The 24,521-nt window shown below is 43.1% G+C and overlaps 1 protein-coding gene across 1 annotated transcript; it reads left to right on the top strand.

Moving 5' to 3' along the window:
• Positions 1–1,256: 1,256 nt before the first annotated feature.
• On the top strand, positions 1,257–13,506 carry ARPC5 (actin related protein 2/3 complex subunit 5). Its single transcript, XM_086955779.1, has 4 exons — positions 1,257–1,592; positions 11,404–11,475; positions 12,157–12,333; positions 12,454–13,506. Exons 1-4 carry the CDS (start codon positions 1,449–1,451, stop codon positions 12,514–12,516), a joined length of 456 nt encoding a protein of 151 aa, XP_086811905.1. The 5' UTR covers positions 1,257–1,448; the 3' UTR covers positions 12,517–13,506.
• Positions 13,507–24,521: the final 11,015 nt, after the last annotated feature.

Raw genomic sequence — 24,521 nt, 5'->3', positions numbered from 1 at the left:
TATCTGCATGTCACAGTATCTCTGATGTTAGAGTTTTGGATTTAGAAGGTAGGATATTTTCTCCTGCAGGAGTGCCTTTTATGATTACAGCTCGCAATAAAACTTTTTCCAAGTCCATCAATTACAATGCCTTTCCATTGAATGATAAACTGTGTGTAGTGAAATGTCTCAAGGTATATATGAAAATTGTACCCGACCTTTTAGACCGGTCGGTTGTTCACGATTGCTGATTGCTTTGCAGAAACCTTTTAAGCCTGTTACCTCTGCTACAAGTGCCAGGTGGCTCAGATATGTAATGTCAGAGGCAGGCATTGACACAGAATGATTTGAAGTACATTCTGTGAGAGGTGTTATGGCCTCAAAATCTTTTATGTTGGGTACCAGTATACATGATTTAGTGAGAGTAGCTGATTGGTCATCTACCTCTACATTCAAGCAATTCTATTATAAACTTGTGCGCAATGTTGTTTCTGCGGTTCTAGATAATCATTAAACAAGCATAATCCGAAGCCTCCGGTCCTGTAATAGAATAAAAAATGTGCTAGCATTCGCACCAAGAATTTTCAATTCTATTAAGGACACGGAGGCAAGGATTATCCCACACAGATTGCATTTATTGATGAAATTTGCGAATGCTAGCGAATATTTTATTTTCTATTTAAACCTCAACCAAGAGCTGCCGACTTAGGAGCTGGGGAATGAGGTTCTATTCTTGGGGTCGGCTCAACATCCTGTGATTCTGTGCAAATCATTTGATGTCCCCGTGCATACCAAAAATGAATGTGTCCTTGTGTAAGTTAACTGGTGCTAATGTAAAGCGCTCCAATACCTTCCGTGTCGAAATGGCACTATATAAAACAGCAACAAAAAAAGCCTGGATGTTTTCCAAAGTCCTCGATTCTCAACCTCGAAACTCCGTAAAATAGTATTAAACAGGTGAAACGTGGTATTTCGAAGTAATTCTGAAAGGAAATAACGTTTTATTCCACCGTCTGTACATACCAAAAAGAAAGCTTTCCGTGCACATATGGTTTCTACTTTACACCTCGCACGTCCTCTCTGCGCACGCGTTAAAATGCCACAAAGCAGTAGTACACGCACGTGACATGCACAAGCCGGTTCTTGTCAGAGGGCGCCGCCGCGCATGGGCGATGGGCGACTCCGTGCCTGGCTGCCTTGCTATGCCGCTCCAAATAAGGACAGGGAGCCTTGGGGCGGCGCATGCGTGAATGAAACTCTGCCCCGCCCGTGATACTCGCTTGCCGGAATGCGGAAGTGAGTGGCTCCTGTCCGTGCGAGCCAGAGGGACCCACTGTGGCTGCCACGTTCGCCTTGCCCCCGTGTAGTGCGTCTAAGTTCTGATTTCGGTTCGGACCGCACTCACTTTCTAAGCCGGTGCTGCTCGTTTCTGCCACCGCCCTCTCCCGTGCCACCTATTGCTTCCGGAAATGTCTAAGAATACAGTATCCTCTGCTCGGTTCCGGAAGGTGGACGTTGATGAATATGATGAGAATAAGTTCGTGGACGAGGAGGAGGCTGGAGAGGGCCAAGGAGGACCGGACGAGGGCGAGGTGGACACAGCAATCAGGGGATATCCTTCCAACAGTACCTGTGTCTGGGTCAAGGGGGCGTTATAACCATGCCACTGTGATGGATGCGGCGCTAATTATACCACTGCATGGGGACGGGGTAGCGTTGGGTGCCCATCTTTTACCATTTCTGATTAATATGTCCAAGTATATACTTACTCCAATGAAGTGGATCATGTGGAAAAATCATTAGCGGGTCCTAGAGATAACCAGCTGCTGGACACATTGTAATATTGCAGATTTCATAGATTATTTTGTGAAATGTGTGTTGCTTGGTGCTGTGTGTTCTCGAGCAACCCGTACTCCGATGTTCTGCCGCCCTCTCACCCTTTCCGGTGTTTTTGCAAGTACGAAGGGGAGTTACCCCTTAAGAATATGGAGAATGAGTGTTTGGACAAAAAAGTGTTCTAAAGTCCCTTGTTATCTCACATTGCAAAGATTGTGGATTCTCTCTGTTCCAGGTCTATTCGATGGTGGCCAGAGATTTTCCAGACAGTGGTAACCTTGTCTGTATTTGATTGTAGTCTGCTCTTCTGACTTTTTCAGATGTTCTGCAAGTTTGAGGTTTCTTGTTAGTATGTAATATTGCTCGAGGTGCCCAAGCTCTGTGTGCCGGTACGCTGTGCCTTTCTTTGACATCTTTTTAGGTTCCAGGGGGATTTTACCTCCTGTTCTTCCCTTGGTACAGTACGATTCAGTTGTAAAGCTGGTGGAGGATGCCAGCAATGTGATGAAGATGCCTAGTCTTTAGGTTGTTTTATTGGCCCTGGCCTGTACCATATGATATTTGGGCCACTCCCCTTAATGGACATTGATCAACAGATGGTCTCTACATTGTACCGCTGCGGACTCATGCTTTTATTACCTGACACTGTAGAGTTTTTATGTGTCTTTTTCCCGTTCTCAATAGTTCGTGTTTAATGCTGGATCTCAGATTCTGCTCTCTTGGAGTAATATTGCAGACCAAATGTCAACCTGTAGTGATTAAGACGGGGAGAGTGGCCACTGTTAATATGAGCTATAACTGATTTCTCGCACTGTTCTAATAGTAGGCCCTACAAAATGTAAGTTGGGAGCAAAGCGTGGGAATATTTATAAGGAGGTAGGATGAGAACAGATATACAAGATGGAACAGTGGTAATGAAGTACTTTCTTGGGTTGCAGTCTGTTTAATTATCCTTCATCATTGTCTCTAATGGTAACTGGGCACAGTGGCTCGTCAAGATTCCAGCCTGTACTACTTGGCATCATTTCCTTTTACGAGGCTGTGACTCATGTCATGCTTTGAATCAAGACCTTTTGATGAGATTGTGCATGCAAAGGCAATACTTTTTACATATGTTTCTCTTAGTCCTTCTTTAATTGAAATAAAGGCATTCATAGACTGCAAGAGATTGCCTCATCTTCTTGGTGCCCTCGTTAATGTTGCTGCGTTGATACTTTTGGCTAGAAATGTCCAAACCTTCCCCTTAAAACCGGCTGTTCTTTTATGATAATGTTTGTTTGGGCCTTTTCTCTGTTGTGGTTGTTGGAGCAGCCCGGGACCTCATTTACCTACACATGTCCCTGCCTCTTCTTTAATGTATTTGGGCCTTGTTCCATGCTATATCAACAAGATGGTTTGTTGCGAAAGACCGTTGTTGGCATAAAGGAGTAATATGTTTCATCTTTCATTAAGAGGCACGTCTGGTGTGGGAGTTAGTAAAATAGAATAAATTTCATTTGTGTAAACAGGCGTCCATGTTACACCCTGCAATTGGTCGGAAATTTGTTTCTTGTTTCATTGTTCGTGCCAATTTTAATTTGAGTTGGAGTAGAAACTCGTCACAGTTGAATTATCTGAAGACTGTTTAGTTTTTAGCGGAACGGACTATAAATATATTTTACAAAGGAGTTGTATGCACTCGAGGGGAAAGCAATTTACAAAACATTAGACAAAAGTATAAATGACGCAAATAAAATGTAAGTACAGTAATGCAATTTTCCTTTTCAGATCACATCAGGTGCATTTTCAAGACTGTGAAATTCAGTGAGGGAGGAATAAGCTCTGGTGTCAGTAGGTAGGGAGTTCCATTAACGGGGACCCAGACGATGGAACCTGGATGTTGCATGAGACGCTTTGGTTATTGGTAGGAGAGTCAGATTGGCAAATAAGAGATTACTGGTTGGAGTGTATTGTGTGAAAGAGTCAGCCAGGTAGTCGGACAAGGTCTCAGTTGCTTTAAATATATTCGTAGTCTGTAGAGTGCCTAGGTTTGTTACTACAATCATCTTTACACATGTGGGAAGGATGCGGTGGACATTACCTGTGGGGGCCCCCAAGGTGCGTAACTCTTACTGTATCATATATGTATGTATGTGTGTGTATGTATATATACACACCTCTTGCCACTGGCGTTACCTTTATACATATGCAGACCATACACAATTATTATTCAAACTGAGCTCACACTTTAAATATGCTCCTATTGTTCAGAACTGCCTCAGTAGCTCAACACTGAATTATCCTGCACTGACTCAAATTGACTATAGATAAGACCAAAACCTTCATTACTGGATACACTCAGCCTGGCAACCTACCTTTTAACTTCTTAACTTTTGCCCGTGCTCAAAACCATCAAGAATGGTTCACAGTTTATGAATAAAAAATGATGTTTCACTCGTGAACTGGCTGTTTGCTTTGATCATTCCCTCTTGTTCTTTTCACCTTAAACAGCTTCAAGTTTCTAGTTTTTTGTTTTTGCACAGCTAATAAAAGCCATTGCAAAATTTGATAAGACATTATAAAACAAATGGATCAGTTGTGAATACAAAACATATCATAAACATGATTCACAACAATTTTAAAACTATTGTTATAGACTCAGGACACATAAAAACTGTGTTTACATACGATAAAAAAACGATCTAGAAAAATGGTATGAAAAGAATTATAAAATCCTTTACAAAAGCTGTCATTGACTTTTAAATGAATTAACAGTATTACATATTTGATTAAGAAAATTCTATATAAAAGACTGTTTGAAAATGGACCGATGCACTATGAACACATAATTGAGATACGTAGGTCGTAACTCCCCTTCCAGTATCTCACTCTTTATTATTTTAATATTGTCCAGTTGCTTTTTCATTAAAATGTATTCACAAAGCCAAAACCAGGACAATTTTTAACACTGTATTTTCTTTTGCACTTACACCTCACAACCTGCTCCACTGCATTTCAGGTGTCGAAGCACACCCTGGTGACGCTAGGCCACCAGGGTGGACCCCGATGATGAAGCATGTCACCACTAGGTGGTGAGTGAGGTTTTTTTTACAAGGAATATTCATTCCACGTTTGGAAAAACTTCAACCTACTCATCGGGGGATACTCCTTCATTTGTTTTTCAATGTTTGATAATCGAACCATCATTAAATTAGTAGACTTATTTGATTACCAGTGGATCAATAATTCATGTGTTCATGGTAAAAAAAGTATAAATCGTAAGTATTAAACTGCATGCAATCAGACTTCAATTACCAAAGCACATATGGGAAAAGGGATAGGAGGTGCCAATTATACTCTGCAAGTGTCTGGCAAATTATCAGCTCTTAACAACTTTTCTGTTTTATGTAGGGGATGAATCAAATTACAAATGGCCTTTGAATGAGCGTCATTGAGCAGGAAATCTACTGCCGCTTGACTTGTGCAAGAACCTTGTGAAATCCATAACTGGTGTAGAAATTTCCAGGGGTTGTTTATTAAAGCCGGAGAAGTACAGAAAAAATGGGATAGATTGTCTTGGGATTGAGGACACAGCTGACACATAGTTGATACTGGACCTATCAACCATGGGGGTAAAAGTTCGAGTGATGTACAATTTCCCATCCTAACAAGACGGAACTTTATTTTATAGTGCTCAGCAAAAGTATCTGTTAAAAGAAATGTAATACCTTTTCTGTTGTAGCTTCTTTGTACCAGATGCGCATGCCTTCGAGCCATAAGGATCTGACGATCTTGCACAAATTGTGCCTTTAGGGTTAAGCGGTTTAGCACTTTTAAAAATTCTGATGTGGAAGATTCAGATTCCGTAATCTTGCAGTTGTTTTAAGTTTTTCGGGCTTCATGAAGGGTAACCGCCCAAGAATTTCGAGCTACTCTATGGTTCATTGATGATACTTCTTTCCAAATTAAACTTTTCAGCGGTCTTTCTTTGGATGCTTGTATAACATGTAAATATTTAAGAGTGCCAGCCTTTAGGGCTAAAACTTGGTAGTACACTACAGATTCTAATCTAATTTGAGCAGCTGTGGAATGGTTTGGGAGTTTAAATAGGGATTTAAAGACTTGACTCTGGGATGTGTTAAAAAAGGAGCCCCATTTCCCAGGAAAGGCTTCAGAACCATGTGCTAACGTAGGAATTCGCTTGGCTTTGACTATTTTGAGCAAGGTATCTATGGATTGTTGTTCAGTATGTTTTAGACTGGATTGGAATGCAAATAGTAGTGACGCGCACTTTGGTTTAAGGGAGTTCTTGTGCATTAATGCCTACCCTTATCATCTAACTAACAGCCGAGGTACTTGTATCTAGAAGCGGTAGACAGGCGGTGATTGTTTAAGTACCATGTACCTAGTTTCTTCTTTTTCGTCCAAAGATCACAACATTGGTTTTCTCGAAATTTACTGCCATACTGTTTATATTGCTATGTGAAGATAAAACATCAAGTAGTCTTTGGAGACCCCTGGCTGTTTGACTCAGAAGAACTGCGTCATCGGTGTAGATAAGGGAGGAAATGTGAGTTTGACCCAATTTAGGCACGTCACTAACAACAGCATTCAAAGTAGGAGCTAAGCCGCTCATCAATAAATTAAAGAGTTGGAGCCAAAATGCATCCTTGTCACTCCTTGCACTATTCTAATTTCATTGGAGACTGTTCGTTTGTTGTTGAGTTTGACCCTGTCCCAAGATTTAGAATAGAGCAATTGAATGCCTCGAAGTTACGGATCAGGGATATCCCAGTTTTTGAGTTTCATCCAAAGAAGATCCCGTTGGTCATGGTCAAAAACCTTGCTGAAATCTATAAAACAGCTGTAAAGGATTTGATTTTTTTGCATCTGATTTTAATATTAACATCCTAATTGCTACAAGATTATCAACATGGGTCTAAAGCTTCAAAATATCCTCCTTTTTATCACAATGTTGACCGTAATTATGCAGAGAGTGGATTATTGCAATAGTCTTTACCTGAATATAAATCCTTATTAATCAGCGTCTGCAAGTTATCCAAAACCAATCCGTCTGTCTAATGGTTGGAGCTCCTCTTTTCAGCCTTACCAGGCAATCCAGCAATCCTTACAGTCCAACAGTGAATAATGTTTAAAACACACCATGTAGTCCATCGTGCCATCTCTGGAAAGACACCATTGTTTATTTCGAAACATCTAGAGAGATACTGTTCATAGAGAACACCGCAGTCTTCCAACTTGAGTTGCCTACTTACTCCTAGGTTTCATAAGGTCCGCATAGGAGGCTGATCTTTCTTAGTCTGTGCGCCTCATCTCTGCAACAGGCTTCCTAAAGAAGTTTAACTAATTTGCAATCTTCTTACTTCAAGAGATCTCTCAAAATCCTTCTCTTATGCTAAACTGCGACTCTTGTTTTCTGAACTCTACCACTACCAATGCCCAAAAAAACAGGTGACCGTGTGTTATACTAAACAAAATGAGTTTGAGTGGTGAAATGGATAACTTTAGTCAGTGGGTAGAAACATTATTTAGGGAGGCCCATAAGTAGACTCTTTACCATAGAGTGTATTAGTTTGTGGAATAGCAGAGTGAGTGAGTGAGTGAGGGGAGGCTTATACCGCACAACTTAGCCCAAGGGCATCAAGGCGCCAGACAGACCAAAATACTCTAAATTCACCAGGTGCAAAGTCTAAGAGTAAGCCTCAGCAAAGAACCAGGTTTTCAATGATTTGCGAAAAAGCGCCAGAGAGGGTTGTCCAACCAGTTCTGAGGGGAGGGAGTTCCAGAGCTTAGGTACCAAAGTGGAGAACGCTCTACCTCCCCATCTTGCTTTTGCAAATCTAGGAAGAAAAAGGAGACTTTTATTTGATAAACGGGGAGCTCTACTGGGGGAATAAGAATGGAGGAGGGACCTAATGCCCTCTGAACCAGAGCCATACATAGCCCCATGAGCAAGACAGAGGAGCTTAAAAGAAATCCTAGACTGGATGGGCAGCCAGTGAAGGTTTTTCCTGGCCAAGGATACAGAGGAAAGGCTAGGAAGATTGAGAACCATCCTGGCCGCAGCATTCTGCACTATCTGTAGGCGATGAACAAGACTCTTGTTTAGGCCCACATACAGTCCTTTGCAGTAATCCATTCTCGAAGAGACGAGAGCCACGGTGGCTTGCTTCCGGGCGTCAGGGGAAAGATAGGATTAAATCTTTCTGAGGATCCTAATAATACCACAACAGGTGGAAACAGTCCTACTGACCTGCTGGTCAAAGGAAAGGGACAAGTGTATTTTTTATAAGCTAGGTAAATGCTACCAAGCTGCACAGACAAAGTGGTGATAAGTGGTTCCACACATATCGAGGAATAGAAAACATCTGTGATTGCCTGAGCAGATCAGTTGTGAATGAAGCAGAACTAGCTGGCCTTTAACACGGCTGAAATGGGATTATTACTCATGGATGCTTCAGCACCACTGTTCCACCTGTTTAGCTGGCTTGGATTTGTGGGCCTGGCTACTAAATCCGGTCCAGCTGTAGAGTCTGGTTTTCCAGCTGAACGGAGTTTAGCCCACAATTAGTCATATGTCCGAAATAGTAATTGGGTTTGAAGCATGAAGGCTTCCAAGCAATCTAGACCATAGCAGCTTTACTCAAAGCCGCACTTCTATCCAGTATCAATTATGGTAAATGCCCAGATTACTCCAAGACCCGCTTACAGCGGATATACAATCAGCACAGTTAGGATAACTGTCAAGCATAAGTTTGTGCTTTGTCTCACTTGGCCGGTGCATCTCAATTGGTTACCGTTCATGTCAATATTGAAAATGTTAACCTGGATCCACAAGGCTGAGTCAGTGTATATTAGGGAGATTTTTGCAAACCATCAAAATGTGTGGTTATGGTCTGTCGTACCCCTAGTGTACTTGCCTCATTTTAAGAAAAACTAATCTGGGGGTTGCTTTGCAGGGTTTATGGCTTTATATTGGATACCACACATACTCTGTTTGTACACTTGGCTCTCAAAGGGAGATTGTTTAATCAGTCCAGGCTTACTGAAAGAAGCTGTACAAGGATTGAGAAGACGCGGTATGAAAAGTCAGAACTGTAGCATTTACAAACAAAATGTCTCTGTGTCTGGAGTCAATGAGGATCAGTATAGCAGCAACAGAAAGTAGCACCTGGTTGCCTGCAATAATGTTATTAGCAGCAGCCACAAGGCCTAATCAGTACTTGTCTTGTCTCTAAATAAACTCTAGTGTGCTGTTTGTACCCATCACAAGGCTGTGATTCATAATGAAAATACATTATTTGAAAATCACCACACAGCCACAGGTCCATTGACAGGGCGCCCACAAGAACCAGACACTAAAGATGCCTGTCTTTTAGTCTAGTATGAAGTATGCTCAATTTAAAGCCACACAAACCGAGAGAAAAGTATGTTTGGATCCTAAAGTTTCTTCTACTGTATGTCTAAAATAGATATCTTAGTAATGCGATGAAAAGTGTCTTTTAATTGACTACTTTGAAAATCAGTTGGATTTATACTTAATTATTATAAGAAAGCATTTTACTTCAGTAATTGACGGTTTTACTGCTATGTTCCATCACACAAAAAAACTCCAATAACTAAATGTACGGTTTCGAGAACGTTATATAGCGTGCAACTAATTATTCACAGACAGAGTGTTATTTGACAAATCTTTTCTTCTGGTGCATAGAAATAAATTCGGCAGTGGTGGTCTGAGGAATAACAGTATTTTACAGTACGATAATGACTGACGATTTCAGTATTAACCAACAGGTTTTATGCGCCGAATATGACTTTACATTTTTGTCTGCCTGGATTTAGAAATCGAAAAGATCTACATTCATGTGAGGTTGAAAATGTGGCAGTTTATACATTTTCTTCACAAGTCTGTTTTTCAGGGAATCTTCCTCCTGTGTCTCACACCGTGACAGTTTGAGGAGGAGCGCTTACAGCTCCTACTCAGAAACTGTTAGTTTGTCACAGCAAGAACCACAGTAGAGAACGGAGGATTCAGCACATGCTCATGGGGATACATTGAGAACTTAAATGTTCAGACACACTGTAATGGCTGGGTTAACTTTCTCTTTCCTCTCTTGGTTCCTGCTGCTAGATATAGACACTGAAAGGTTGAGGTGAACCTCCTACCCAAACTGTGTGCGAGACAGAGGACCTATTGGAACGCATGGGAAAAGCAGAGCATTTTTGTGACTGTCCACTAAGATGCCACACCCCCACCTTACTCTCCACATGGTTTCCGGGACTATCAAGGTGATAGTTGATTGCACTTTTACTCTTGCTATGGATCCGCATCTTCAGCTCAGGAATGTATTCCTAGTTAGTAGCCACATATCACATGACCGAACGCGCTACCCAGGCCATTAATGCCATATTAGTGCCTCAGTGCCTGGTCATGTTTGACACTAAACTTGCATTTGAAACCAGCGTTGAAGAAACTACACTGACTCATGAATGATGTCCAATAAGGAATGGTATGCATATTGAACTTGAGGTCAGGATGCTTAGCACGGCCAGAAATTTGATTCACCAATGTAACCAACAAAACACACTGCCGCATCGCGATCCAAGATAATTCGCCATTTGAGATGAGCTGTTAAAGTGTGACTGTTCACTGTGGCTCATAATTGTATCGATCTTCATCACCCATTTCATTTGGTGAATGGGGCGAGGAACCCGAGAAACGTGTTTCTAGCAACACATGAGCTTCCCTTCTTAGAAAATCAGATCCCTTCACAAGCGCTCTCCGAATGTTAGGTAGTCGTTCTTAACATAGTTTTCTCCATATCTCACTTCCTTCTCATTATACTTTCTATCAGTCTCAGTAGTCTCATATGTTGTATGGATTAGAGTTATTGAAATAAACGTTATTTACTGGCGGATATATATGGTCATGTTGTAGATTATCTTGTACTGAATGACTTCCTTCTATGGACATTGAAATTCCCTGTTGTCTCATTACCATCTCACCTATAGGCCCTGCTCTTTTTGATCGCTGAGAGATTACTAATAAATGCTTAGTTTTTTGCCTTCCTAACTTGATGGGCGTGCATTACTTCAAATGTCACTGTGCTTACAAGGTGCACCGATCTCTATCCCATGTTTCATACTGGAGATTTGCTGCATGCTCCATATTATTGTGAGACTGCTTCATCATATATATACTTTTGCATTTATGTTTCTATGTCATTTCTATAGCACTGATTTAGTTAAGCACGTCCCATAAAAATGAGAGAGCAAAGACCAACAACATTAGGTGAAATAAAAGCAGAAGACAGGTGGTCAGAAATCCTCTTCCTTGAGCTATTGTTACAGAGTTTCAATTGCCGTTTGTTGCACCCTGTAGAACCTGTCTCGGATTGCCTTCATTTCTTTACGGCCTGCTTTTTCTATTAAAAAGGTGATGGTTTGTTCACATTTCATCCATGTTGCTATCACCTTTCCATGCAATTGTTAGGTCGTCATTTACTCCTCTGTTGCTTTGCCCTACATTTCTGCCAATCTCCGACAATTCTTTTAGTGTTTTGCACTTTTCCTTAATTCCATAGTACAGGTAACATGATGGGAGCCCTGCAGGCTGCGCTAAAGAACCCTCCAATTAACACCAAGAACCAGTCTGCAAAGGTGAGGCCAGGGGAGCGCCAGAACAGCCCTCAATTCTGTGTGTAACTAAATATTACTTTTGTCAATTTGTGCCGATTCCAAGGGAGCAACGGCATTTGCATGTGTTGCACTTCATCAAGGACCTTTTGCCCCCTTGATGCAATTGGGGATGTGGCCATACTAATTGTTTCATACTCAATTCTATTTGTGTTGGATTTTCTATAGCTAGATTTGTAGCAACCCGAGTGATTTTACATTACTCCTGCTTTATGATCCAGCTGGAATTCTGTTTACCAGCATCTGTCGAGGTCGCAGATTGAATAGCCCCCAGCCCTGGCCTTTTATCAACTGAAAGTTTCTTCAGTTAATCTAAACATTTGTGTTAACAGATGCTCTTTCTTGCCATGAAACAGATGATCATGGTGTCTCAACTCTATTCACAGCTCTAGTGGTGATTTCACGTGTTCAGGTTGATCATGGCACGATTACTTTGATTATCTTAGTTTTGAGAGTCAAACAGTCTGTGTCGTTCATCCTGAATACCCCTGACACGCCTTTTTTAGAGTGAGGTAGACCGAATTTAGTGAGCATCTTGAACTTCTGAAAAGGCACCTGTTGACAACTTTATGCATTTAAAAGTTTGTGACTAAAGGACCCGGTGAAGCTTGTAAACTCCTGGACCCTTTGCTTCCTTGCCTGCAGGATCGTGCTGAAGGTGTTGTGTTGAAAGTGCTAATCTCCTTCAAAGCCAATGACATAGAAAAGGCTGTTCAGTCACTGGACAAGAACGGGGTGGATCTGCTCATGAAATACATCTACAAAGGGTTTGAGAGCCCCTCTGATAACAGCAGTGCGGTTTTGCTGCAGTGGCATGAAAAGGTAAGTCTCTGATCTGATATTGGCTTTTCCCTCATTATGCGGAAGGAGTCAGAATGCACATAGCATGTGGTTCGGATCTGTGGAGTTGTGGGTTTTTCACCTCTGATTCTTTCTCTGCAGGCCTTGGCAGCCGGAGGCGTAGGGTCCATCGTCCGAGTCTTGACGGCCAGGAAGACTGTGTAACGGCATCAAGATATTACGGCTGTGCATAAATGTGGGAATTGCTGGTACAAAGACCAAACAAGAATCTTGATTCCACAGTCGCCCTGTGGGCGTTGTCTACCTTCTCTCTATTCCTTTTTTAGAATCCATGAACACAACAAATCTGCCACCTCTATTTCTGTTTTTTTGTTATGCTTTGATAAAGGTATTATGGACCGAGAGTTTAATTATACTAACACAAGTGTTAGTTACTCTCGATTCAGGGCTCCTGCTTTTGTCTGTGTTTGTTAGTGAGCTCATTGTCTGGACGTCCAAGGGCAAAAGCTTACAATTCTTACTGCCTAGCTTCATTTGAATGCAAGATGGATAATCTTGCAAAATCCAGGGCACCTTGGATATTTTGCAAATTAGTGAAAACCTCGTTCTAAGTCTTTTGTCAATGGGCTAGATCAAAGGTACTGATTTGCTCCACTGTGTATGTATGTATGCACAGTGGTGGGATATGGGGTGGCCTAGTTGAAACTTATGTCAACAAATAGGTTGAGGTGGTATGGAAAGAGCTTATCATATTGCTGTGAATGAGGGAGTGCTAGCGTTGCTAATGGGGCTGCGAGAAATGGAACAGGCCTAAAAACCATGAATAGTCTAATCTGCCATTATAACTTATCATATTGAATGTGTCACACTTTGAGTGATTGTAGCTCAGGTCACCCCAGAGGCAGCGGTAACCAGAAATCATGACTGAATGTGTTCTCAATTCGTCAAAGGAGTTTGAATCAACTGGATAGCATTGTTGGTCATTTAAAATTATGGCATTTGAAGGTCCGTAGTTCAGCTCTGGACCCCCATGTACATGGGACACGTTTCCCAGCCAGGTAGAATGTGTCAAATCTTATTTAATATTTCCTGTTAAATTTGATAAGGGCCTAACTAAAAAAAAAAATACAGTGTTTTGATACGTATGCCTTTCTTTTTTATTCGTAATTTGCGAAAATATAAAGTGTAAAAAGTTCATTTGGTGTCTGGTTGTGTTGTTTTGAGAACATCAGCAGTGAAATACCCGTTAAGAAGAGTTACCTTTTGACTACATATATTTTCCAATAGAGCATCACTTACAACCACTGAGATTATGCAACAGTAGAAGACCAAATTATGCATCAGTGTTGACTGAATTAAGCAGCATATTCTGAGGTATACGTATAATAATTTTGATATTTTTATTTTTAACCCGCACTGGCACAGAAGGGATCCCAACATTGCACAGAATATAAATGTTTCTTAAGAAATAAACCTTTGTACATTTAGCAGACTTATTTCAAAATGCTATCACCAACAAACCTTTGTTTTGCATGAAAGCAAAAAAAATCCTGACTCTCGGACTAAAATAGTTTGAATGAAACATACCGGTTTGCATTCAGCAGACTCCTAGTCTAACTGTTTGCACGTCTGGTGATCAAATGTTGACCTCATTTATTCTGTACATCTCATATAGGTTTTAAAACTGGGCTTACATTTAGTGTTTATTATAGATCTCAGACTTGGAAAAAAATAAGCAATATGTCAGAGATGTATTTTCTTTTCTTTGTGAGCGCGCTGCTAAATACTGCTGTTTCGGGCAGTTCGTTTTGTGGTCCATGCATTTATACAGGTAATGAAACAGATTTCCTCGACGTAGAGAGAATTATTTTCACCCTGATTTGAATAATCGTTAAATATGGAAGATATTTTTTAAGCTGCAGACAAAATCTCCTCTTTGACCCATCAGTTCGTTGTATTGATACTATCTGATCAACATTGTCACCTACTAAGTCCCTGATTAATACCCAAATATCGCAGTCCAGCTGAAGAATTACTTTTGCAGACAGTGTGCTGAAACAAAGGCACTGTGAAAGCAACCAGGATTGCCGCTTTTGTTGGCAAATGTCTGTCCTGCAGGTGAGCCTGGTTGGAGATCCTTGAAATGCATACATTTCTAAGATGGTCTTCACGGGGATACAGGAGCATCAGTATAGTGAAGCACTCCCCGTCTGAAGTTTTGTTCCGCAGGAGCCAAGGTTCTACATGACTCTCTAGAAGATGCCACCTTGACATTCTTTTCTCTGACCTGGAGAACAGTTTAAAGACAATTTAACACTCCGGTACTGAACTGCACATGCTATTGGTGTATTCAAATTATAGGTGTGAAGTGAACAATATAGAACTTTGTTATTGTTTTTAATTAGTTCCCCCACACCATTTCAGAAGACAACTGCAGTGGGAAGTTACAGATTTTAGTACAATCCACCATCTTAGGTGTACAAGAAGTAAGAAATTGTCTTGGGTGTGTACTCATTTTGTAGCGTGTGCATCTAAATTTAGCTGGATAGAAAAGATGTGAGGCTTTCCCCGGGGTGTATAGTTACATTTTTCGAAAACTTGCAGCCATACAAAAAACTTTAATTAGTGCCAAGGCACCCTGACAAACTGAATCTTCTCCCTTACCTCATATTTCCCACTTCTGTAGGCCACAGTAGTTGCGTAAGTCAAAATAGTAGCAAACAGAACAGATACATTCTTGTTTTCTGATGTCCGTGTGACCCACTGGTTACTAATGTTTTGTAGTGTTTCTGTGGCCCACTGGTGACTGATAGTGACCACATCATGACCACATCAATATCTAATCAGTTGCCTGTGAGGGCAGCAGTGTTAAACACAACAGTTTACTGACCCTACTTGAATGGAGGATGGGCATATCATATCAGGAGCTGAAATGGTGTACTTCATTCCTCCTTATCAGAACCCAAGAGTCAAGGTGAATCAATCCCTTTCTCAGCCCTCGTGGTCACTCTGTGGGTGGCACAGAGTACCGCCCATTCTTTTCAATTTATTCCTGGAACCTCTTGCAGATGCCTTGAATTCTGCCAGCATTCTTTATCATATGTATGGTGATGATACTCAATTGTATTTTAAAATATCCTCCCCAGAAGACATCATTTCCCTCAACTCTACTTTGCAGAACACTCAAAGCTGCCTCACTGGCAACCACCTCAAGCTCAACACTACTATAACGGAATTCCTCCTCATTGCTCCTCCAAACCACAAGCCCTAGGTTGACTGTTGGATGAAGCATTTAACAGCCCTCAACTGTTCTCCTCACATTATTGACTTTGCTAGATCCTTGGGAATTACACTAGACAAGCACCTGAATATGCAGAATCATATCAGTAATGCCACCAAAAGAGCGAATTACCAGATGAGCATTTTAAGGAAACTTAAACCTTCCTCCCACAGGATGACTTTAAGCTGGTGGTCCAAACTCTTCTGTTGCCTAGGTTGGACTAGGGAAGCCCCACTCTATGCTGCATACCTAGATACAAACTGGCCCAACTAAGGGCCTCCCTTAATGCTGCTGCCAGACTTGTATCTGGAACAAAAAGAAATATTCACATATCACTGACTCTAAAAGCACTAAACTGGCTTCCTTATGAGGAAGAATACAACTAAAGTATGCATGCATGACTCATAAAGCCATGCATTTCAAGACCCCCAGATATTTGGCACAAAAGCTAGAATTATCCGAGGGATGCAGATCTTAACGGAGTGCGAGCTCCCTGTTACTGAGACCACAGATTTTCCACAAAAAGAATACGTGCTACAGAGCCTTCGTGGGTATTGCCCCGAAGATATGGAACTCCCTGCCTCCAGGTGTCTGACTAACCTTGTTTACCTGCTCCTTCAAAAAAGAAGTGAAAACACTTCTGATGAACACGTTTTTGCCCTAAGATAATCACCTTATTATGCTCTATTGATAACACCTTATTCTTTAATGATTGCATACCTGACTACTATTCGTGTATGGTGTATGACTACTACATTGATGATTCTCTATAGATGTCAAAATTACTATTAGTCTTTCATATATGTGATGAGTTTCTGGTTTTTATAACCATTTCCTGCTTTCCTCTCATGTAAAGTGCTCTGATACCCTCTAGGGCCATGTTCCGCTATGTAAAACTTTATCAATTAAAAAATAATAAAAGGTTGAAACTCAGGGAGCATTAGAAGCATATGTAACCATGGCAGGCACAAAGCAAGACGATGGTATGGCTGAGAGGGGCCTGGCCATCTGTGGCTCTCTGGGTTCAAGTGATTGAATTGATGCAGGTGCAGCACACGCAGCATGCCAAAAGCCTAGTCTGGTCTTGGGAAGGGGAAACCACCATGTTTTTTCTCTCTCATTTCCTTTTTCTTGCAATGAGGCGCGTAATCACTGGATGGGTGGAGACTGCTGGTGATTCTATGTCAGGGCCCAAAGGCAATGTAGCACACTACAGGCAGGTCATGGGCACAAGCAATCCAAGCTCCACTTACAGAATCCGTACAGCCATGTAGCAGGAGCAGTGCAAGTTTGTTTTTCACACACCCATCCGCCACTGCTGCTACAATCTACCTTCCCTGGCAGTAGGGGTTCAGAGTCTACAGATTTTACACATTCAACAAATGTATATTTGAAATATTATCTAAATCATTATGTAAATGCATTATAATACATTTCAGATCTTATTTTTCAAAATAAGCGTTGTTTTGTGAAGTTACACTCCATTGAAAATACACATTATTTTATTGGAAAATAAGGCAAATGTTGGTACAGCAATTATGTCTGACATTGTAAAGGACTTGTTAATAGGGAAAGAAACTCAGTAAGTATGCTTAGAGGTGAAGTTCTGTGGTCATGGATGGAGGTGGGTGTTTAACAGAATGAGTATGGTGCTTTACATACTTATGTAAAGTACAAATAGCATGTCTATTGGATTCTACATAGTAGGAGTAACATCATGGTGCTTAAGATACTTGGAAGAAATTGTCTCTGTATGGTGCTTACCGTACTGAAGCTACATATATATATATATATATATATATATATATGTATAAATGGTGCTTTATGTGCTGATTCAATGCCTGATGTGCCAGACTATGAGACTTTATATTGTCAGGCATGTTTGCAAGTCCATTGAATTTCGTACTTCACTCTAAGGCACAACAACCTTCTTGGACCTCCTGCGTTTTGATAGCTGACAAACATGGAAAGGAGACCAGGTCCTGCGGAGGGTCTTTATTGATTGAGGTAAGGCTCTGGGACATTCCTCAGTTTCCTTTTTGAAGTGAGCCAACCCCAGTAGCGAAGGGTTTGCAAACACCTGGCATCTTCTTTCCCTAGAGGAGTCACTGCAGAAACATTTGTGTAGTAGATGGGTGGGTATGCTTCTTCCTCTTTTTTGTGCCTTTTGTTTCACATCATGTGTTAGTGCAAAATCAACTCTACCCCACCTTCTTACTCATTTTCCAGGTCAAAAGATTTGGGGTGTGTGAAACCTCCCAAACACCACAAAAAACAAGCATTTGCAATGCAATAGGTCTCGCATTTCGATACTTACAGCTAATGGCTTTTGTCAACAGAAAACCGGGCGCTGTGCTGAAATATTAAGTGCGGAGATGTAAAGCACGGCGCCCGTGTACATAAGATATGCGCATGGTGGCCCGTGAAGCGAATAAAAGAAAAAAAAACACGATCTGGTCTTTTAATGCAACCCCCCCGCCCCCCGCCCCCTCCTCCCCAAGTGTTCCTGTATGACTCATCGCTACTGGCTGGCAGGCTGTGTGTGAGAGCTGCAGGCATGTTGTAGGATAACAAACAAACAAAAGAGGGAGGGAGGAGTGCGAACGAGGAGGCATCAGATGGTCAGAGAGGGCCAACCAAAAAAAACTATTTCTGATGTCTGCTGGGAATTTACAAAGGCAGGCCAACTAACTAATCGGTAGCGCTGGGTGTGTTGAATGCCCATATCCTAAATACAGTATTTCTCGAAGAGATAGCGCAAGTGCTGCCTAGGTGACACTTGACTAAATCATCCCAAACAAAAGGGGCTTTAGAATTCACATGTTTGTCTCCTTCGCAATATATACTGGCTAGAATCTCCAGGACAGTATGTCAGGGTACTCTTCACCAGAAACAGAGGCCCACAACTGGATGCTTGAATCATCTGCTGAGTTCAAGGGCTGGAGAGTCTGACTGTTCCTTGCCAAGTCAGGGACATACCTGGGGATCCAGAGCTTTGTTAGAAGTGCTGTTTATTCTGTCCTTTAAGAAGGAAGCTGACTGTTGTGAGGGAGTGGTTGGGGACAGGGAGGGGGGTGAAAGAAATTACCCTTGAAGAATGAAATGCGGTCCAGAAAAGGGGATTTCAACCTAGTGTCCTGCTGACTGAGGAAACTGTGCAGAGGGAATTAGGAAGCAAAGTTGCTTGTAAAGACACTATTTTGGATCCAACTGTAAGTTTACCCCAGCACATCGAGTTAACAAGCATTTACAATGCAATGGTTTTGCCTTTGTTAAAGTTAGAGCTATTGGCATTGCTCTTGACATTATTTTTATTTATGTTTTTTTTTTTAACATAAATAAATGGCATTGTCATTTACAATGCCAATAGCTTAATCTCTCGCAAATGCCACACACTAACACCCACACAGAGCCCCCCCCCACACACACAGAGCCCCCCCACACACACACCCACACAGCCACACAGAGCCTCCCCCCACACACAGCCACACAGAGCCCCCCCCCACACACACTGCGAGCCCCCCCCACACACACTGCGAGCCCCCCCCACACACACTGCGAGCCCCCACCACACACACTGCGAGCCCCCACACACACTGCGAGCCCCCACACACACTGCGAGCCCCCACACATTGCAGGCAACAGAGGCACGTAAACAGCTCTTAGGCGTAAGGCATTCTGAATCATAATTTGAGTAAGCTGAGGTGGGGTTGCTTTTGGAGAATTGTATGCTAGGAATGTCATTCTATTGTAGAAGACCAAGGCAAAAAAAAGTAGAAATAATATTTCAACAACAATAGAAAATGTAAGGGAAATATATTTGGAGTTTCAAGATCATAGTTCTGACCTATAGAGAGAATATTTCAACTAGGAAGTTAAGCTACTTTGTTTAAGGATATCCAATTCCCTAAATTAACACTTTAGAAAATACTGGAATAAATAAAGGAAAATCTGCAGAGCCAGTTGGTTTTCCGGAAAAGATATACTAGTTATTAGAGGAATAATGAGTTACTGTAGTTCAAGAAGTTATAAACCAAAAATGGGAACATAAGGACTGGGACAACCATAAATGGTCAGAAGCTTCCATCCCCTTAATAACAGCAACTCAGAAATCCCATGAACTATATGGCACGTAGACCAATCCGAACACAAGTCAAAGACCAATATATTAGAACATGTGTTAAACATTTTTTTTACCGTGCACTGTTCTAGATAAATAAAAAGTGTGTCATTCCAAACAGATACCAAAGCCATGCCAGGATTGCTGCCACCAACCCCACTTTTACAGCTTGGTTACATCAGGTGGTCGATATCATCAAAGTCACCAAAGGTTACAACAGGGTCAAAAGGACTGACTTAAGGTAGCTGCAAAGAAGTTCTGTGAAATATGCAGACTGTATCAACAATAAGTCTGACTTACCTCCTCATTTCCAGACTTCGAAAGAAATAGTTCTTAAAATTGGTAATCTCTCAGGCCACTTCAACAAGCATGAGAAGTCAGGGCGTATGATCTGGGTTCAAGTTGCATCCTGATGAGACAGGACCCAGAGTTGTTATCGTCTTTATTCTCATCAGACCAAATGATATATGTTAACTATGGTAGAATAAATTGCCATCATCTGTACGGCCCAAATGAAAGGCAAAAGTATATTCAATAAAATAATGATCTGTCCCAAGCTCAATTCCTTTTTCAAGAATAACCTTCTGGATGAAGATAACTAATATTCAAAGAAAGCACAATTCAGAAAGTTCATTTTGGCCTCAAAAGGGGTTAGGATGCCAAAGGAAGAAACTAATCAGAACTATATAACAAGCATTTGCAATTGAACAGGTCCGGCAATTGCAAGATCTAGATCCATTGGCATTGACTCGTGAGAGGGGGGGGGGGTGGACGACGGGACTTGGGGGTGCGGGCGGAGGGGGGGGGGGACTCGCGCGGGGGGTTAAAAAGTACATTTTTTAAAAATAAGAAACTCTTACCTTGTGAAACATCCCTGGCTTGTGTGCACAAGTAATCACACGCTGGGTAAGGACACCCTGCCAACGCTCGCCGCACAAACTCGCCCAGAAAACACATGTGCAACTGCACAGCCCCCGCCAGAGTTTCCACCCGGGCCTTTAGAAGTTACACACACACACTCGACAGGAACTCGCACTTGTATGAGGAATACCCCCTCTTCCCCCCCCCCCCCCCCCCCGAAGTTCTCTCAAGCGATAACAGGCTGTGTTAAATAAGTGTGAAAGAGGGAGGAAGGTGAACACTGACCTTTGAGCATTTCGATAACACGCATGTTTTTCTAGAGCACCCACTAACCCCTCCTCACCTTGATAATGGATCTCCTGGCTCCGGCAGCCGCAGACGGCGCACGTTTTCCTCCAAGTCTGATTCTCAATCTGCATGTTTGATCCACTGCAGCCCCCCACCCCTGCACGTGCTTCATGTTTGATCCTCTGCAGCCCCCCACCTCTGCACGTGCTTCCCGTATCCGCTGTAAGCACATATTCTTTTTCACCCTGTCCATTTAAACAGCTTGCTCCTCCCTCACAATTGAGGCACACAAGTGCATCTGTGCACGCAGCAGAGAGGCCAAGGACTGGTTGTGCAGGTAGGGGGGCGGGAACGGGGCCGGGGAGACACGGAGAGCGAGGCAGCGGTAGTGGGGCGGGAACTGGGAGCCGAGGCAGTGGTAGGGGGGCGGGAACGGGGCCGGGGAGACACGGAAGCAGAAAGGCGCGGAAACCTACCCCTGGCCATGGCCATCTCAGGTAAACTGCCTCTGGAGCCGCACACGTTTCCCAAAGTCCTAAAGCCATTACCCAAATAACCGTATTTGCACAATGAGAGCCATGAACTTTCAAGGAGAGCACAGCGGCGAGATGTGTGTTTACAAAGCCTCATGTAGAGCTGCCTGTTGTCTGCTCGTTTATTGCACAGTAACGGTAGCTGTTAACTGCCCTTACTCCTCACATCCTTGAAGTTCAGCGATATCCTGTACTTGCCAAGTTGTTTGGACTGTTTCTTTGCATTTTACAGGCATGTGTGGTTGTTAGTAATTTACACCAGTGTCAATCAGTCATTCGTCTTTTTTCACATAAGTATTTTCTATTCGTTATATCACTATAAGGGTATTCGGTCTATCACTACAAGGGTGCATTAATCTTTTTTGCGTAGTCTATCGCCTGTTTAGATCGCCACATTTTGGGGTATTTACACCTGACCTTGCAAGTCAATGTCCTTCTTTATTGTGGTGTGTTTTCCTGCGAAGCAAAAACATCTAAATAGACAATGTACTCTGAAATAGGTGCCTCCATGGCGCAAGTAAAATCTTGGAATCTTTGTGCAGGGATGCCCGCAGTCCTCTGGGTTTCTGTGGTGTCCGCATTCACAGACGAGCATGTTATTCGAACAGGTACATGCCTTCTCACAAACATGTCTGAAAACAATTCATAGTTTGTACTGCTTTCAGAGTTCTATTTGCTTTTCCAAGTGTGTAAACGTGTGCACTACACGGACAGGCACGTTCTGAATTTTATACAACAGCACAGGTGGCAAGTGCTTTAATAAGTCAGAATCAGTGTCAACAAGTGGGGGGGGGGGGCGGGGGTCGACATATTTCTCTTCCTAATTTGGAGTCTTTAGGCAAGTTTACCTGGACGCTCTGCAGTCACCTGTACAAGAAAAGATTCAGCTCAAGTGATCGCTGGTAATATTCTCCAATTTACAACTGATCGCCATGATGCATCACAGCAAAGACTTTAGCAGATAATTTGTTTTTTTATTGTTGTTGCACTCCATAAGAGTGCATGTGCTAGCGTGCTGTCTCCCCTTCTCCCCAGTCCTTAGTTGCACCGGCCTTCCTCACCACTCCCACGTCAAGGCTGTTTCCACCCGCCCGCTGCCCCCGTCAGAGCCCTTCAAATGCTTGCATTTTCCAAAGGTGCGAAATAAATATTTGATTGAAACCACCTCACAGGGGTGAGACAAGAGACACGGTGGTAATATTCTCCAATTTACAACTGATCGCCATGATGCATCACAGCAAAGACTTTAGCAGATAATTTGTTTTTTTATTGTTGTTGCACTCCATAAGAGTGCATGTGCTAGCGTGCTGTCTCCCCTTCTCCCCAGTCCTTAGTTGCACCGGCCTTCCTCACCACTCCCACGTCAAGGCTGTTTCCACCCGCCCGCTGCCCCCGTCAGAGCCCTTCAAATGCTTGCATTTTCCAAAGGTGCGAAATAAATATTTGATTGAAACCACCTCACAGGGGTGAGACAAGAGACACGGGTGTGTGCATGCATGTGTGTCTGTGTGCACATATAGGCAGCGGTAGGGGGTGGGAACGGGGCCGGGGAGACACAGAGGGCGAGGCAGCGGTAGGGGGGCGGGAACTGGGAGCCGAGGCAGCGGTAGGGGGGCGGGAACGGGGCCGGGGGGGGCGGGAACGGGGCCGGGGAGACACAGAGAGCGAGGCAGCAGTAGGGGGGCGGGAACGGGAGCCGAGGCAGCGGTAGGGGGGCGGGAACGAAGCCGGAGAGACACGGAGAGCGAGGCAGCGGTAGGGGGGCGGGAACGGGAGCCGAGGCAGCGGTAGGGGGGCGGGAACGGGGCCGGGGAGACACAGGGAGCGAGGCAGCGGTAGGGGGGCGGGAGCTGGGAGCCGAGGCAGCGGTAGGGGGGCGGGAACGGGGCCGGGGAGACACAGAGAGCGAGGCAGCGGTAGGGGGGCGGGAACTGGGAGCCGAGGCAGCGGTAGGGGGGCGGGAACGGGGCACAGGAAGGCGGGTGCCTGCTCAATGCCGGACCAGATTCGGGGGCGTTCCTGAGGGCTTTTGGCTGACGTAGCGTGACGTAGCCAAAAGCCAAAAAATCTCGGGAACGCCCCCGAATCTGGTCCGGCATTGACGGACAGGCCCGTCTTCCAATGGCTAGCCTCCATTTATGGAGCTAGCCAATGAAAGACTGGGGCCGTTCCTGTCTCCCGTACTATTCTCATTAGGTTTTCGCCTGCGCGAAAAAGATGCGCAGAGCGCATCTTTTCGCCAGGCAAAACCTAAAAAGGCCCCACCTATTGCAGTTGGGTTCAGATCCCCACAATTTCCTCTGACCCCCAAACCCCTTCCTAGATGCACTATCATTGTTCCTCCTGTTTTCTCATCACCTCTTGGAAACCTGAGTCTGTAGCCTTTTTGATCCATTGGAGGCTGTAACCCTAGCACCTCTTTCTGTTCTAATTCGTATCCTGAACATTTAGCATTTACCTCCTGCTTAACTTTTATCTCATATTTTGTGTGTTTTTTTCTTTTACCGGTTTACAAAAAAAACACTGTTTTAGTTCAGTTTTGTACTAAGGCTACCCCATGGGTCTAAGGGGCATGGGAAATCTAACTTTCATGAGCAACACGAAATACAGTTTTAAATTGCCTGTAAAACTAATCATCTGAATACAGTTCATAGACCTACTACCCCATACGCGCAGCACACATTATTATGATAGTTTTCTTCAAATAGGGAAGACTGCTCCACTACCACAACACATAAGATGGTGGACTGTGCTTCCAAACAATTATACACCTTACACATGCACATGGTGCTCCTTGTACAGTTATTCTAGAGGTTTTACAAATGCAAGGGGAGCATGAGGTGTCTTCTGCATTGTGAGTTGCGCTTAAGAACATAAAGGAGGATGCTTTTCCAGCTATGGGGGGGAGGGTGCTGGACAGTGAGAACGTTTGCCCTTCATGGGACCTTGGGTGGAGCAAAGAAAAACCTAAAGAAGGGAGCATCCATGAGCCACAAATGTCCTACCAAGCATATATTAAAAAGTTCTTTAGAGTAAAACGAAACTCAAATCGACATCTGAGATGCACCCCTATTGCCTGATCTTCAGTAAAACATGCCAATGAGAACTTTGAGCTACTTTGTCTGGA

The sequence above is a fragment of the Lissotriton vulgaris genome, chromosome 1_1, assembly GCF_964263255.1.
Source record: "Lissotriton vulgaris chromosome 1_1, aLisVul1.2, whole genome shotgun sequence".
Classification (NCBI taxonomy): Eukaryota; Metazoa; Chordata; class Amphibia; order Caudata; family Salamandridae; genus Lissotriton; species Lissotriton vulgaris.
The sequence above is the reverse complement of the archived record's forward strand: the minus strand, read 5'-3'. Positions and strand labels throughout refer to the sequence as shown.

Bases quoted from the DNA above. Each gene is read 5' to 3' on its own strand.
- ARPC5 (XM_086955779.1), top strand. From the start codon at position 1,449: ATGTCTAAGAATACAGTATCCTCTGCTCGGTTCCGGAAGGTGGACGTT. The intron at 1,593-11,403 runs TATCCTTCCAAC...TTCCATAGTACA, and splicing joins TGGACACAGCAATCAGGGGA to GGTAACATGATGGGAGCCCT. The intron at 12,334-12,453 runs GTAAGTCTCTGA...CTTTCTCTGCAG, and splicing joins TGCTGCAGTGGCATGAAAAG to GCCTTGGCAGCCGGAGGCGT.